This window comes from Sminthopsis crassicaudata, chromosome 1, assembly GCF_048593235.1.
Source record: "Sminthopsis crassicaudata isolate SCR6 chromosome 1, ASM4859323v1, whole genome shotgun sequence".
Taxonomy (NCBI): Eukaryota; Metazoa; Chordata; class Mammalia; order Dasyuromorphia; family Dasyuridae; genus Sminthopsis; species Sminthopsis crassicaudata.
This window is the reverse complement of record NC_133617.1, coordinates 575,544,514-575,559,998: the sequence shown is the minus strand read 5'-3', so window position 1 is coordinate 575,559,998 and position 15,485 is coordinate 575,544,514. Positions and strand designations below refer to the sequence as shown.

General features: G+C 35.4%; 1 protein-coding gene across 4 annotated transcripts in view; it reads left to right on the top strand.

Moving 5' to 3' along the window:
- FAM151B (family with sequence similarity 151 member B) overlaps positions 1–15,485 on the top strand; it is a 53,062-nt gene that overhangs the window by 25,514 nt on the left and 12,063 nt on the right. For all 4 annotated transcript variants that reach the window (XM_074282202.1, XM_074282200.1, XM_074282201.1 and 1 more), the window contains exon 4: positions 12,733–12,950. In XM_074282202.1, coding sequence (XP_074138303.1) covers positions 12,733–12,950 — 218 coding nt within the window. The remainder of the gene's footprint in view (positions 1–12,732; positions 12,951–15,485) is intronic.

The following is a 15,485-nucleotide window of genomic DNA, read 5'->3' as shown; positions in this document are numbered from 1 at the left end:
TTAAAATACAAATGAGAAAAGAAAAAAAATATGAAAAGAGAAAATAATATTACAAGTAAGAAAATATCTTTCCTTCTTTTCTTTTCTTTTCCTTCATTTGTAGAATATACATTTTTTGAGGGCCAGTACTGCTTCCCATTTCCTTTTTTAGTTTCTTTTCACTAGTACAGTGCCTTGCATCTAGTTGGCATTTAATGTGATTATTAAATAGATTGGTCTGTGGTATAAATATATAAACATTTGTTGAATAAATTAGTAAAAGCTGAGGTTCTGGCAGTGATTTGGTCAGCTGTTGTTTTGACTTCAATCTATGAAATTCCATTTCTCTTTTTTTTTTTTTTTTTTTTTTTTTTTTAAATAAAAAAGACCTGTCATTTACATTTATAGGATAATAGATTTAGGACTAGAAGGGATTTCCGAGGCCAGCTAGTCCAACTCTTTTATTTTACAGATGAGGAAACTGAGGTCCAGAGAAATTTATAGGTTATACATATAGTAAATGGCAGAGGTAAATGGCAGATACTAAATATGCCCAAGGTCACTTAGGTAGTAAATGACAAGCATGATTCAAATCCAGATCCCTGGACTTAAGAGTAAATAATCTTCCCACTTCATCATTCTGTTCGTGTGCTTTTTATCAGGCTTGAGTGTTGCCGTAGAAGACCCAAATATATTATCCCTGGTGCTTTAGAACAGAAATATAAGAATGTGCTATAAGAAATTATTGAGAGAATATCACATGCTAGCTATTGCCAACTCTTCTTTGTTTTGCCTTCTAATTAAGCATCATGTAAAATGGGAGTGGAGTTCAAATGGCCTATCACTAGTATATAGCAAAATGATTTGTTGGGATAGCTAAACACAGCACAGAAGAGTTGATACAGATGGACAGATGTTCATTCTGGGAAAAGACTCCAATGAAGCTTCTCTTACCCTGACTGTATCAGAGAGTAGCATGGAGGATAGTAGCCCTAATGAACAGTACGATGTGATAATTATATGGTTGAAAATCTAGAGCTCTGGGATTTGGAGTTCACTGACACTGGGTTTTCATACAAAGAATTTGTTACCATGTTGCTGATCAAGCCTTAAAGTCAAGGAACATGAGAAGAAAAAAAAAAATGGATTCTCTAAAGAAAGTCTGATAAAACTGCTATATGACTTGGCATGGAAGCCTTGAAGATGATACAGGCAAAATCATAATCATTCTGCATTAGCAAGTTTGTGAGAAACTTTCATCAGCCAGTTCTAACTAGAACATTAGGGAAATTAAGTTTTAAGCATATTAGACTCAGGAGAGGAGAGCCATAAATTCCTTTGGCTATTAAGTATCTGACTCCTCCATGCCTCAGTCCCAATCTTGAATTACACTAGTAATGATGCCTAGATTTTCCCTGTTGGTAATTGAACCTCTCAGTTCATTCCCTTTTGCTTTCTATAGCAAGCTACCTCTGCATTTGCCTTCATCTCAGTGTTTTCTGTCAACTATATTTAAGATTTTTGGTTGTGGCTATTTTGCTATCCTAACAAGTCATTACATAAAATCTTGTTTACTCCTTTAACTACAACTTCATGCCCCAAACCTGAGTGTGGTTAACTTCATGCCTCCCCTTGTGGTGATATAGACTGAAATAGGAGCTTTAGGGCAGTAAGATTATGCCCTTTTGACCTTGTTGGAGCAGTTCCAAGTGGAAATGCCCAAAAAAACAAGTGATAGAATAGAATGATAGTAATATATGTTGGATGAGATGGCAGCTAGAATCCCTCTTTAGAGCTCAAATATATTTTTTAGTCACTTTGCTAAAATTTCTGACCCAGTTAAAATTATTTCTTCAACTCTATTCTTGTGATTTTATCATCAGTCTGGAAATGTTAGGTTTGTGATTTTTCCAGCTGGATAAGTACCCCTATGGGCAATATTACCATTTTGGACCCAAAAGACCAAAAAAGATCTAGTTGAGTGATTCATTCTGGAGTTCAAATAATCTTTTAAGGAGGCTTGGTGGTTGAATAGTCTAGTGCTTTCTGAATTTTAAATTTAGATTTATCTTGAAATGAGGCCTTTGAATAAGAGGATGCCCTTTGGGCTCTGTAGTGTGCTTGCTACTCTTCACTGCTTCATCAGTATTCTATTCTAAGACTTTGAATAGACTTTCCAATTAGTCATACTCTTAGATATTATGTTACAAGAGAGGGTTTTTTTTGTGTGTGAAGTAGTGAGAAGTACTTTGTGATACTTTAAAAAAAAAAAAAAAGAAGAAAGAAAATACATCAGTGAATCTTTTAAAGACACATGAAAAGCAGAAAGATGTTCAGTAGGGAATCTAAACAAGTAAGGCAGTGGAGTAACTACTTTGTTAAATTTGAAATATACTCCATAACTCCCATTGTTTGTAGTAGAGATTCATGTTTTCATATGCATTCCTCTTTTTCTGGTATTTGTATAGGAAAATGTCATCTTTGTTGATGTTTGATAAGGTTTAGATTTAGGGAACCAAAATGAGATTAGATTTCTTGTGGTCAGGGAGTTAAATGATAAGGTCTAGTGGCAAGTTCGGGGTTCAGGGAACCAAATGGAGAGGTTTGGCTCCCCTGCAACCCCTTGGGATTTGGCCCAAGGATAGGGAGTTTTGGGGACTCCCTTCTGGTGGTACAGAGGTCCTCTTGTAAAAGAACTTACTGATCCCTAAACCTAGGTTGATAAAAGAGGTTTATTATGAGGATTGGAAGTAAGGTTAGAAATCCTGACAGAGAGACATAAAGTCTGGTTAGGAAATAGGTGAGGATAAAGACAGGATGGCACTGGAAAGAGTATTCCAGTGGACAGAGGCTCCTTGGCATAGCATGGCATAGCATAGCTGGCGTGTTTGGAACCTCTGCAAAAAGAGGGTTTTAGTTTGGCTTTTTTTATAATGGGAGCTGAATCTGAAGGGAACTCGTGGATAGAATCCCAAGTTGGCTCATCACTGAGTTTCAGCTTGAGTTGGAATTTAAATTGAATTCAATGAGTTTCAGGACTGAGCCTACCCCACCCAAATAACAAGGATGAAACTGTTTGTCCCTTGGGGCAGGTCCCTCACTGAGACAGAATTGAAGGAGATTTTCTCCTTTAAGGATTTTTAGAGTTTTGGGGTCTTCTCTTCAATTTGAGGTGTTGAAACAAAAACTAGGCAACAATTTATTAGGGCTAGTCATTATAAATTGTCTCAGTTTAAAGCAAAGTCCCTAATGGAGTGCTCTAGAGCTCAGTATTTGACTATGCACTGTTGAACTTTTATCTATGATTTGGATAAAAATTTAAATAACATGTTTAGCACTTTTGTGTATGATAAATTCAGGATCCCAAAAGATCCTGATATGCTAGAACATTGGATATTCTGAATTCATAAGATGAAATTGAATAGATATATATTGTTTTTTAAAATAATGATTTTTTCCCTATTACATATCAAGACAATTTTTAAGAATTCATTTTTACAGGATTTTGAGTTCCAAAATCTTGTCCATTCCTCCTCTCCCCTCTCCTAAAATGTAGGCAATCTGACATTAAATTTATGATATTAATATACTATTAAATTTTATCACATATTAAATTTAACATATTATTTTAATATATTTAATTATGCTATTGATGGGGGTTGAGGTCCCTTTAAGATTCCTTTCTGATTCCCAACCCTCCATGGCTGAAGAAGCTAGGATCTTTGATTCACAAATCCTGATCAAACAGTACCTTTTTGAATTCCAATGATATCTGGGCTTTCCCAGCCCCCACTGGATCTGAGCTAACTTGGGCTTTCCCAGCCCCCCCACTATCTGCTCAGGTTTCCCCAACCCTCACAAATAGCTTCTTCCTTATCTAAAAACCCTTTGAATTCTATTCAATGCTAACTCTGGCCAAAACTCACCAGGAACCTGGGACTCTACCCACCTTCAAGATCACCAAGAGCCCCCATTATAAAAAGGGAAAACCATGGAGTCCACTCTTTGCAGGAGACCTAAAACGTGGTATCCTTCCAGCCATGTAAGGGTTCCTGTTCGCCCAGCAACCAGCTCTGGCCCTGGCATCTTTCTACCTTTACCCTTACTTCCAAACTCCTACAATAAACCTTTTTTACCAATCTAGGTTTTCGGGCCTGTAAATTCCTTTACAGGGGACTCTGTGTTGTCACTAAACTGCATTTAATTATGTATCCTTGCACCGAACCAAAAGGGGTTCCCTCTTACCTAACTCTCGTCATTATTACAATTATTATTTTAATATATTTATGATATTACTATTATCATATGCATATGATAGAATGTAAAATATATTTCTTTTTTAGTCACAGTTGTAAAAGAAGAAATAGTTCAAAAGGAAAATACAAAAAAAAGAATGAAGTGAAAAAAGTATACTTTAATCTACATTCAGAATCCATCAGTTCTTTATTTGAATATGGATAGCATTTTCCTTTGTGAATCCTTTGTACTTGGATCATTGTGTTGTTGAGAAAATCTGAGTCATTTATGAGTTGTTGTCACATAATGTTGCTGATACACTGTTTTCCTGGTTCTGCTCATTTCACTTTACATCAATTTATACAAGTCTTTCCAGTTCTTTCTGAAATCTGCCTGTTCATCATTTCTTATTGCACATTACCATAGTTTGTTCAGCCATTCCTCAATTGATGGACATCCTCTAAATTTCTAGTATATTGCCTCCATGAAAAGGGTTGCTAGAAGTATTTTTGTGCATGTTGATTCTTTTCCTTGTTTGATGATCAGTAGAAATATATTGTAGAATGAATCCTTGATCAAGTATAGTTTCTACTAGTCAGTCTCTGTGTCTCTTCCAATTCTGAGATTTTGATTCCCTGATCCTAATCGGGTAAGTGTTATTTTCCTGGTGTAAGAGATATAAATAGCAGTTATTCTTTTTTTTTTTTTTAATAATAGCTTTTTATTTTCAAAATACATGAAAAGATAGTTTTAACCATTCACACTTGAAAAACCTCCTGTTCCAATTTTTTCTCTCTTCACCTCACTCCTTCCCCCAGATAGCAAGTAATCCAATATATGTCAAATATGTGTAATTCTACATGTTTCCACAATTATCATGAATAGCAGTTATTCTTAATGCATTGGGAGAATTATGGACCAGATGAGCACACAGAGGACCTAAGCATATATATTTCCACACATTCAAACTGGTACATGCCTTTTACATCATTCCCAAGATTGAGAGACTCTCCCTATAAGAGTAGTTGATGTGTGGACTTTTTCATTGCCGTTAACTACTTGGTGGCATTTCTAGAACTATAGGGGGAAATTATCAGTTTATTAAATTTGTAGCAGCTATGAATTTTATTTTTATTTCTTTTTCTCTTGAGCATGATGGTTTATATGTTCTGTGTTTTCCATATGAGAGATGTTCCAATGATTCCATTCATGCTTCTATTCATCAAACCCCTTGTTAGCTATACTAAGAAGGCAGGGAGCAGAGGGGCAGTTCTTGACAATGTCTTTCTAGATGTTGGCAAAAATGAGGAAGCAGATAATAGTTGTGCATGCATTTTACAGATTCCCAAATTTGGTCTTCTAAACCATGGCACTTCTGGTCATTTAGATAGCTATTCATTTTTCATGAACTGCCTTCTTTGTACTTGGACTCCACCACTGATATATTCTTAGGAGACCTCTTTATCACTTAATTCATCCTGTGAGATTTTATCAACTTTGATGCTTGTGCTTTTTTAGTATTCTCATTTCCCCTGTCCCTGTAATTGGAAGGCTCAAGGGCAAAGCAAAAAATTTCCTCCAAAACCTCTAATTAAAGAAAGTTCTCAAATCAACCAACTTCTTATTTCCTATCAGCTCCACTCCTTGGGCTAGCACCACAGTGCCTTTCATTATAGGTCCCTTCCCCTTATTCCTCCAATTTCTCAATTTTCCTTTGTGTGTTATCTTCCCTCATTAGGTTTTAAGTTCTTTGTAGTAGGGACTATTTTTTTCTTATTTGTAGCTCCACGTTTAACATAATGCTTGGCATATTGTAGGTGCTTACTAAATGTTTATTGACAAACTAACTATGATCCTTGAATCTTTCTGTAATCCAAAATTTCCTATCATGTACTCTACTGTTTTTTCAGCAAGTACCAACATTTCTTGTTGTCTTGAAATTCTGTAAGGATGCTAGGTTCAAATACCATATCTGGAAGACTAGCAGAATTTTCTACCTCTGAAGTAAGTATAATTGATATCATTTAATTTACCAGTCTCAAACAATCACAAAGGAGCCCAAGGGTAGTATGAATCATCAATATAAATACTGATTACCTGAGACATATATCTGTCTATGCCAGTGTTTTTGTTCTGAAGATGCTATTCTATTTGGGGGGAAAAGAAATGTAATTGAAAAGGTTAATAATATTCATAAGAAGAATATGAGTAATGTTACAGAGTAACCAAAGTAATAAACAATGGTCTCAAATTTAAATGGCCTTTTGTTGCTGTTCATAGAGTTATTTAAATTTTAGTTCTTTTCCACAAAAATTTGTATATCAGATTATTTAATAAGCTGAACAAAAGAAAAGGGGCTATGTAACAAAGCTTAAACTGTAGTCAAGCTGATGCAATTTAAGGGCTGTGGCTTTGTTAGACCTGGAATAGACAATCATTGTTATGACTTCACAGAAAGCATAAGTCACTGTGTACTCCAGGAATTCAAGAATCCTTCATGAAGAAGGTATGAAGAGCTGAGTTTATTTATAAACACATATACATGCACACATTCTTTATATATTTGTACTTATATATGTTATTGATATCTTTTGTTTTTATATTGTCTAGCTTTTCTTTTTTTTCCGAGGGAGCTAGGTGGCACAATAATTAGAACACTGGGCCTGGAGTGAGGAAGACTTGAGTTCAAATCCAAGCTCAGACATTTAGTAGCTGTGTGACCCTGGGCTAATCACTTCACCTTTGTCTGCATCAGTTTTTTCTTTTTTTTCCTTTTTTTTTCTTCCTGAGGCTGGGGTTAAGTGACTTGCCCAGGGTCACACAGCTAGGAAGTGTTAAGTGTCTGAGACCAGATTTGAACTCGGGTCCTCCTGAATTCATGGCTGGTGCTCTATCCCCTGCGCCACCTAGCTGCCCCTGCATCAGTTTTTTTCAACTGTAAAATAGGGATAATAATAGCACTTACCTCCAAGGATTGTTATGACAATCAAATAAGATAATTAGTATACAGTGTTCTTCCTCTTTCTCTCTCTCCTTTCCTCCCTTCCTCCTTCCGTTCTTTCCTCCCTTTCTCCCTCCCTCCTTCCATTCAGTTTTATTTGTATTGTGGCTGTTGTTCTAGGAGCTGAGAATTAAATGTAAATTGAGGAAAAGAGGATTTCTGGGGATATAAAGGTGTAGACTCTGGGTTCACTTTCCCAATCCCACTTCAATCAGAAGGTGGTTCCTCATTGCACAGGTGGTACTTCTCCCCTCTAGACTTTGGGACAGGTGTAACAATCTGTATGTTCTCTTTGTTATCAATTGATCAGTTAACATATAGAAAGAACTAAAACACAAAGTCTCTGAAATTAGGGATCCATTCTGCTGTACCACTTCAGTCCTTGGGGACAGTGGGTTCAGACTTAAAAGTATTGGTTATCAGCAGCCACCTCCTCCGTCTTACCACCCGGGTTTACCTTTGACTTTGCTATAACTTATAGACAAGGCATACCTTTGCATAGAGTTTAGTATTTTATCTGACAGGAAACAGAACATATTTGTGCATGCTATGAAGCTCCCTCCCTCCCTCTCTCCCTCTCTCCTTCTCTCCTTTCCTTTCCTTCCTTTCTTCCTTTCTGCCTTTCCTTGCCTTTCCTCGCCTTTTGCCTTTTGCCTTTCTCCTTTCTCCTTTCTCCTTTCCCCTTTCCCCTTTCCCCTTTCCCCTTTCCTTCCTTCAAATAGGATTAGGGGCTTGCCCACAGTCACATAGCTAGGAAGTGTTGAGTCTCTGAGATGGGATTCCAACTTAGGTCCTCTAGGGCCAGTGCTCTATCCACTGTGCCATCTAACTGCCCCATCATTCAAGATTTAAAAAAAGAAAATAATCTAAAAGGTGGAAATTTAAAAAATTAGGAATAGTACTTTAACTTTATATGAAAGAAGTAGAATAGTGTTAGGCTGGAAAATACTAAAGTCAGATTGTAGAGAGTCCTAATTGCCAGACTAAGGAGTTTTTGTATTTTATCTCAAGGAAATAGGAACCAGAGAGTTTTTAAGAAGGGAGAAGATATAGTCAGATGATTTCCTTAGGAAGAATTTTTCTGGGAGCTGTGAAGACTGGATTGGAAACCAGGGAGGTGGGAGACCTGTTAAGAAGCTATTACAATAGGGCAAGTGAGAAGTGATGGGGAACCAGACTAGAGTGATGACTATATTGAAGAGGGGACCCCGGAACTCTGAAAATCCTTGAAGGAGAAAATCTCCTTCAACTCTGCCTCAATAAGGGACACGTCTTTTTCCTTTAAATGAATTTAAGTTTTGATTGCTTGAGGTGGGGAATGAAGAGAGAATCCCAAAACTCTAAAAAATCCTTAAAGGAGAAAACCTTCTTCGACTCTGGCTCAGTGAGGGGACTCCTTCCCAAGCACAAACAATTTCATCTTTGTTATCTGGATGGGGTTGGCTCAGTCCCCAAACCCATTGAATTCAATTCAAATTCTAACTTTGCTGAAACTCAGCCAGGAGCCAACCTGGGATTTCATCCACGAGCCCCCTTCAGCTTATAGCCAAAGCTCCTATTTTAAAAGAGCCAAACTAAAACCCTCTATTTGCAGAGATTACAAACATGCCAGCTATGCCATGCTTGGCATACCAAGGGTCTTTGCCCACTGGAATATTGTTTCCAGTGCCCTCTTCTCGTTACTTAACACCTTTTACTAACTAGATTTTAACCTTACTTCTAATCCCCGTAATAAACCTCTTTTATCAATCTAGGTTTTCAGGTCTGTAAATTCCTTTACAGAAAACTGCTTGTGCCATCACTAGACTTCATTTAACTCTCTGACCACCAGAAACACTAATTTCATTTGGTTACCCCAAATCAAAACCTCATCATTTAGAATACAAAGAAGGTGATGAATGTGAGAGATATTGTAGAAGTACCAGTCAAGAAAATTTGGCATCTGATGAAGGAAAAGTCAACAATAACTTCAAACTATGGACTTGGTAACTGAGAGATAATGGTTTTATCAACAAGAATTGTGAAGTTTGAAGGAGAATTATGGGAAAGATTTCAGTTTTGGATATCTTGAGATACCAACAATATCTACCACATAATCCTTGTCTTGGCTAGATTTCTCTTTCTATAAATTGTATAGTTTTTATTATAATCCCCTTTCTTTTCAGTGTGATTAAGGGAAGTGGTTGAAAATGTTGACTGATTTTTCTTTTTAATATAGGCAAAACAGTTGAAACACTTTCAATATAGAGGAAATAATTGTAAATTTTGGTTGTCTAAAAAGTTTAGGAAATGGATGTATTTTTCTTTTAAAAGACATGATTTTGCCCATCAATTGGAGATTGGCTGAATAAATTTTGGTGTATAAATAGTATGGAATATTATTGTTCTGTAAGAAATGACCAGCAGGATGATTTCAGAAAGGCCTGGAGAGACTTACATGAACTGATGCTGAGTGAAATGAGCAGGACCAGGAGATCATTATATACTTCAACAACAATACTGTATGATGATCAATTCTGATGGATGTGGCCCTCTCCAACAATGAGATGAATCAAATCAGTTCCAATAGAGCAGTAATGAACTGAACCAGCTACACCCAGCGAAAGAACTCTGGGAAATGACTATGAACCACTATGTAGAATTCCCAATCCCTCTAATTTTGTCTGCCTGCATTTTGGATTTCCTTCACAGGCTAAATGTACACTATTTCAAAGTCTGATTGTTCAGCAAAACAACTGTTTGGTTATGTATACATATATTGTATTTAATTTATACTCTAACATATTTAACATGTATTGGTTGACTTGCCATCTGGAGGGGGGGGGGAAGGAGGAGAAAAATTGGGGAAAAAAAGTTTTGGCAATTGTCAATGTTGTAAAATTACCCATGCAAATATCTGGTAAATAAAAACTATTATTATTAAAAAAAAAAAGACATGATTTTTCTTTCTTTTTTTCTTAAAGAAAGTTACAGGCCAGCTAGATAGCACAGTAGAAAGAGAACCAGCCCTGGAGTCAGGGGAACCTGACTTCAAATTTGACTTCATACACACTATCATGTCCTAGTCTAGTGTGTGTGACCCTGGTCAAGTCACTTAACCCCAATTTTCTTGAAAAATAAATATATAAATAAAATTACAATGGGTACCATGCTTTATTTTTTAAAGAGGAAAACTTGCTTACTAGCAGAATAATAGTTCTAGAACACTAAAACTTCTTTTAAAAACTCAGTCTTTAAAATGTATGGTTTTACATTTTTTAAAAAAAATTCTCTTTCTAGAACTGCAGAAACTCTTTCCCATTGTTCTTCTACCTTTTATCTGGCTAATTCTGTTTCTCTCTGATGAGCTTCACAACATTAATCTATGTAGGGGTTCAAGAGAGGTTCAAGAGTTTTATTAAATTTCGTTTAGGCTCATAGAGACTAAGAAAGGCATTAACTTACTTTCACCAAAATGATTTATTTGTAGTATACCTATAGCACAGGTTTTGTCATATTATTTCAATTGTCATCAAAAAAGAATTTAAGGGTCTAAGGGTCTGTGACTTCAAATTCTTCTGCATTAGCATAATATTTCTTAAAAATGAGAGAAAAATTTTTGACTTCTATGATGCAGTTTGAATGGTCTCAATTCCTGGTGGTCAAGAGGTTAGTGGCAATAAAAGCATTGTTAAGAATCCTCTTTAAATCGACTGCAGGTTTAGGAGTGAAAGAATTCACTCATTCCTGAATTATTAGTTGCAAAATGAAAGTTTATTGTTGGATAGAAATCAGTTTACAAGGGACTGACTTCTATAGTGACAGAGATCTATTAAGGAAATGGAATTTTGGCACTGAAAATGCTTTCTCAGTGGGCAGAAGGGCCCTGGCCGCTACCTAGGGCCATTTGTAAAGACCTTACTTGAGGGAAGCTGTTATATTGGGTATCTTAGTGGGGGCTGGGACAGCCCGAGCTGATCAGACCAGATAGGGGCTGGAACAGATCAGATTAGGATTCCTCAATTGAATAAGAATTTAGAATTTCTGTGGGAGTTGATTGTCTCATCCTGAAAGATTTGGGCTCTGTCTCAACTCCTTGAAGTTTGGGAGATCCGGATCAAAGGGGACACAATCTTAGAGTGATAATCTTAAAGGGAACAGTTTCCCTCCCCTTCATCTAGAACAGGGTTGGGGAACCTTTTTTTTTTTTCTGCCAAGGTTTATTTGGATATTTCAATTGCCTTGGTAGGCCAGACCAAATGATTTTGCAGCCCTTATAAGTCTTGCGGCCCAATGATCCCTACCCTTGCTCTGGAAGTATAGAAACAGAACTAGAATTGAAAGTTTTATAAGAAAATGAAAATCTAAGAAAGACCTAATGCTTAGCTGAATTTACTAAGTTTCTAAACATAAGCTATTAGTTGTTGATCAAGGCTAAGAACCTTGTCAATATCTGTAATTTATTGTTGTTTGGATTTTTCATAATTTATAATAACTTTATCTCATTCTCCAGTACTTGAAGTTTATTATTACTGTCATGATCTATATTACAAATATATCTTTCACTTGTTTTTCCTTTCTATTAGAAATATATTCCATTCTTGAGTCAAAACTTAAAGCTTTGTAGTCAGTGGAAATTGTTTAGAACTGCCTCAAAGCTTTTCAAAGAATATTTAAGCCTTAGAGTTGTATTAAACTGTCATACTTGTTTGATCTATATTTCATAACCATTTTCAAGCAACTGCTTGCTATAATTAATATTGTTTTTAATATGTCTGATAGTGACCATAGACATAATGGTGACATTCAACAAGGATAGGCATTGAAAATCTTTTGAGTTGATTTGACTGAGCCCTTTGTGTCTAAGCCAACTGTCTCAAGGAATATTTAGTAACTTTTAAGAAAATAATTAACCTAATCTGATTAAGGGCAGAGGTTAGGATGTTAAAATGATGAAACATCAAAGTAGGAATGTGGTGAAGGGAGAAAAATACAAGATTGCAAAATTCAATAATAATCAATGGATTTTTAAAGGAAATAAAAAGAATATTGATCCTGAGATTCTATATCCGATTGAAGAGATTGATCTCATGAAAATTCTCCATGGGTTTACATAAGTGTGGATCTTTAGTTTGCCCAGGGGACCTGTTCACCCATTCACCAGAATGGAATCCCAAGTATCCATGTACAGTACCCACATATAATCTTAATGGCAGAGTGATGTCCCTAAGATATTTACATATCACATCTCTGTATTTCTAGAAAATTGGGGAAATAAAATAAATTTCAGAATAAAAACATAGAATGGCATTTAAATTTGTTAAAATAAAATTTTCTCTTTCATTTGTTAGAATATCAAAATGTTGTATACCTTGAAATATCTGGTATTTTTAAAGTCTTTTTTTTTAAAGTTTTTCACAACACCTTTACTTATTTGATAAAATAGAGTTAAACATTAAGTCAGACTTGTTTTCATATTGTTCTGCTTTTAGCATCAGAAATTTATTTTGTAATAATGTGATATATTATACTTTTAGTCTGGAAGCAGTGAAACCATCCATGATACTTCTAGAAAATGTTAAGATGCATCTGAATCGTCCTGTGTGGATTAATGCTGACATACTTCCTGGTCCCAATGGAAAAAATGTTGAGTTGGATGCAAAGAAATTCCTAGATACTGTGACATCCTTTTTCCAAGATGTGACTTTATCTCTGGGCTGGACTACTGGATGGTACCCTAATCAACTCAATGAAGGTAATAAAACTAAATAAACATTTAATCATATTTACTCATTCTTGAATTATGCTCCTCTGTTCCCCTCAAGGGATTTGCAGCAACAAAATTAAAATACTTACATAATAAGGCGTTACAATTAAAAATGGGGGAAAATAGTTAAAAGAAAAATTATTCACTATTTAAATGTAAGTAAAATGAAAACATCCTATAAATTTAATAATTTTCCCTCCAAAATTTTAGTCTTTCTTAATTTTTGTTAAAAAATATTGATGCATTCCTTCTGATTCATTATATTTTTTCAATCTATAATGTAGTACCTTATTTTTTAAAAAGTTCTATATTAACCATGTTGCCAAAGAAAACACACATGCACTCACAGAACAAAAATAAAGGCAAAAAATATGCTTTAATCGGGGCAGCTAGGTGGTGCAGTAGATAGAGCACCAACCCTGAAGTCAGGAGGACCTGAGTTTAAATCTGGTCTCAGACACTTAACACTTCCTAGCTGTGTGACCCTGGGCAAGTCACTTAATCCCAATTGCCTCCACACACAGACACAGACATCCCCCCCAAAAAAAGCTTTAATCTTATACTCAAAGTTCATCAGTTCTCTCTATGGAGTTGGAAAACAGTTTTCATCATAGGTTCTTTGGAATTATCTTTGATCCTCTTGATCAGAGTAGCTCAATCTTTCACAGTTAATCTTTACAATGCTGCTATTATTTTATACAATGTGTTCTTGGTTCTACTTACTTTACTTTGCATCAGTGCATAAAAGCCTAGGTTTTTCTGAAATCATCTTGCTTGTCATTTCTTATAGCAATTACAACTTGTTTAGCCATTCCCCAGCTGAGGGATATTCCCTCAATTTCTAATTCTTTGCCACCACAAAAAGACAGGCTATAGATATTTTTGTACAAATAGGTCTTTTCCCCTTTTCTTTGATTTTTTTTGGATCTAAATCTAGGAGTAATATTTCTGGGTCAAAGGGTATGCACAGTATTATACCCTTTATACATAGTTCCAAATTGTCCTCCTTCAACATGTCCTAATTTTTCCATATCACCTCCAGCAACTGTTGTTTTCTGATTAATCTGATAGGTGTAAGGTGGTATCTCAGAGTTGTTTTAATTTGCATTTCTTAAAATAATAGTGATTTAGAATATTTTTTTCATATGACTATTGATAGCTTTGATATCTTCTTCTAAAAATTTCCCATTCATATTGTTTGACCTTATGTCATTTGGAGAGTAGCTCATATTTTTCATAAATTTGACTCAGTTCCCTAAATGTTTGAGAAATGAGACTTTTTATCAGAAAAACCAACCATAAATTCCCTTTCTCCAGTTTCCCATTTTCCTTTTAATTTTGATTACATTAGTGTTTTTTGATGTGTGTGTGCAAAAACTTTTTAATTTCATGTAATCAAAATTATTAATTTTGTTTCCTATGATTTTATTTTTTTTTTTCTTGAGGCAATTGGGGTTAAATGACTTGCCTAGGATCACACAGCTAGGGAGACTAAATTTGAACTCAGGTCCTCCTAACTTTAGGGCTGGTGCTCTACCACCAACCACCTAGCTGTCCCTATTCTCTCTATTTCTTGTTTGATCGTAAACTCTTACTTTATTCATAAATCTGACAGACATATTTTTCCATGCTCCACTAATTCTTTTATGATATAACCCTTTATGTCTAAATCATTGTTCATTTTGACCTTAGCTTGGGATATGGTATGAGATATTAGTTCATGCCTAGTTTATGCCAAACTGCTTTCTAGTTTTCACAGCAATTTTTGTCAGATGTTGAGTTTCTTACCTCCTGCTCTACAAACATTAGATTACTATAGCCATTTAGCTAAATTACTGAGCAAAGAAAGGAGAAAGAAAAGTAGGAAGACTAAAAAATTAGATTGGGTGCCAGTTATGAAGGGATCAGATAGGTGTTTGTGTTTGATCCAAGAAATGAGAGGAGCTCCTGAAGTTGAGGTGATCAGACTTGTGCTTTGGAAAAATCACTTCTAATAGCTCAGTGGAGGGTGGATGAAAGCAGGGAGAAACTTGAGCATTGCAACAGTCTATGTGAAAGACAATTAAGGAACTGAATTAGAGTAGTGTCTATATGAACAGAAGGAAGGGGATAAAAGTTTTGGAGATCTAAACAGCAAGATTTAGTGACTGCTTGGGTATGTGGAGTCCCCAAATCTCAGAATTCTCTGAAATTGATGCTCATAAACCATAATTTATTTAGTCATTCCTTAATATTCCTCAATAAGAGAATGTTTTATACATGGCTTCTTTTCCTTTCTTTTTGATTTCTTTTGGGTAGAGTTAGTAGTGGTCAAAGGATATGTACAACTTAGTGACTTTTGAGTCAGTAGTTCTAAATTGCATTCCATGAAAAGGAGTAGATGCCCATCAATTGGGGAATGGCTGAATAAGTTGTGGTATATGAAGGTGTTAGGTTCAGGTTTATGAATTTTCACCTACAGAATGGCTCACCTCCACAACAAGACTTAAGATATCAGGTTGTATGAAAATGTTTAATAACAAT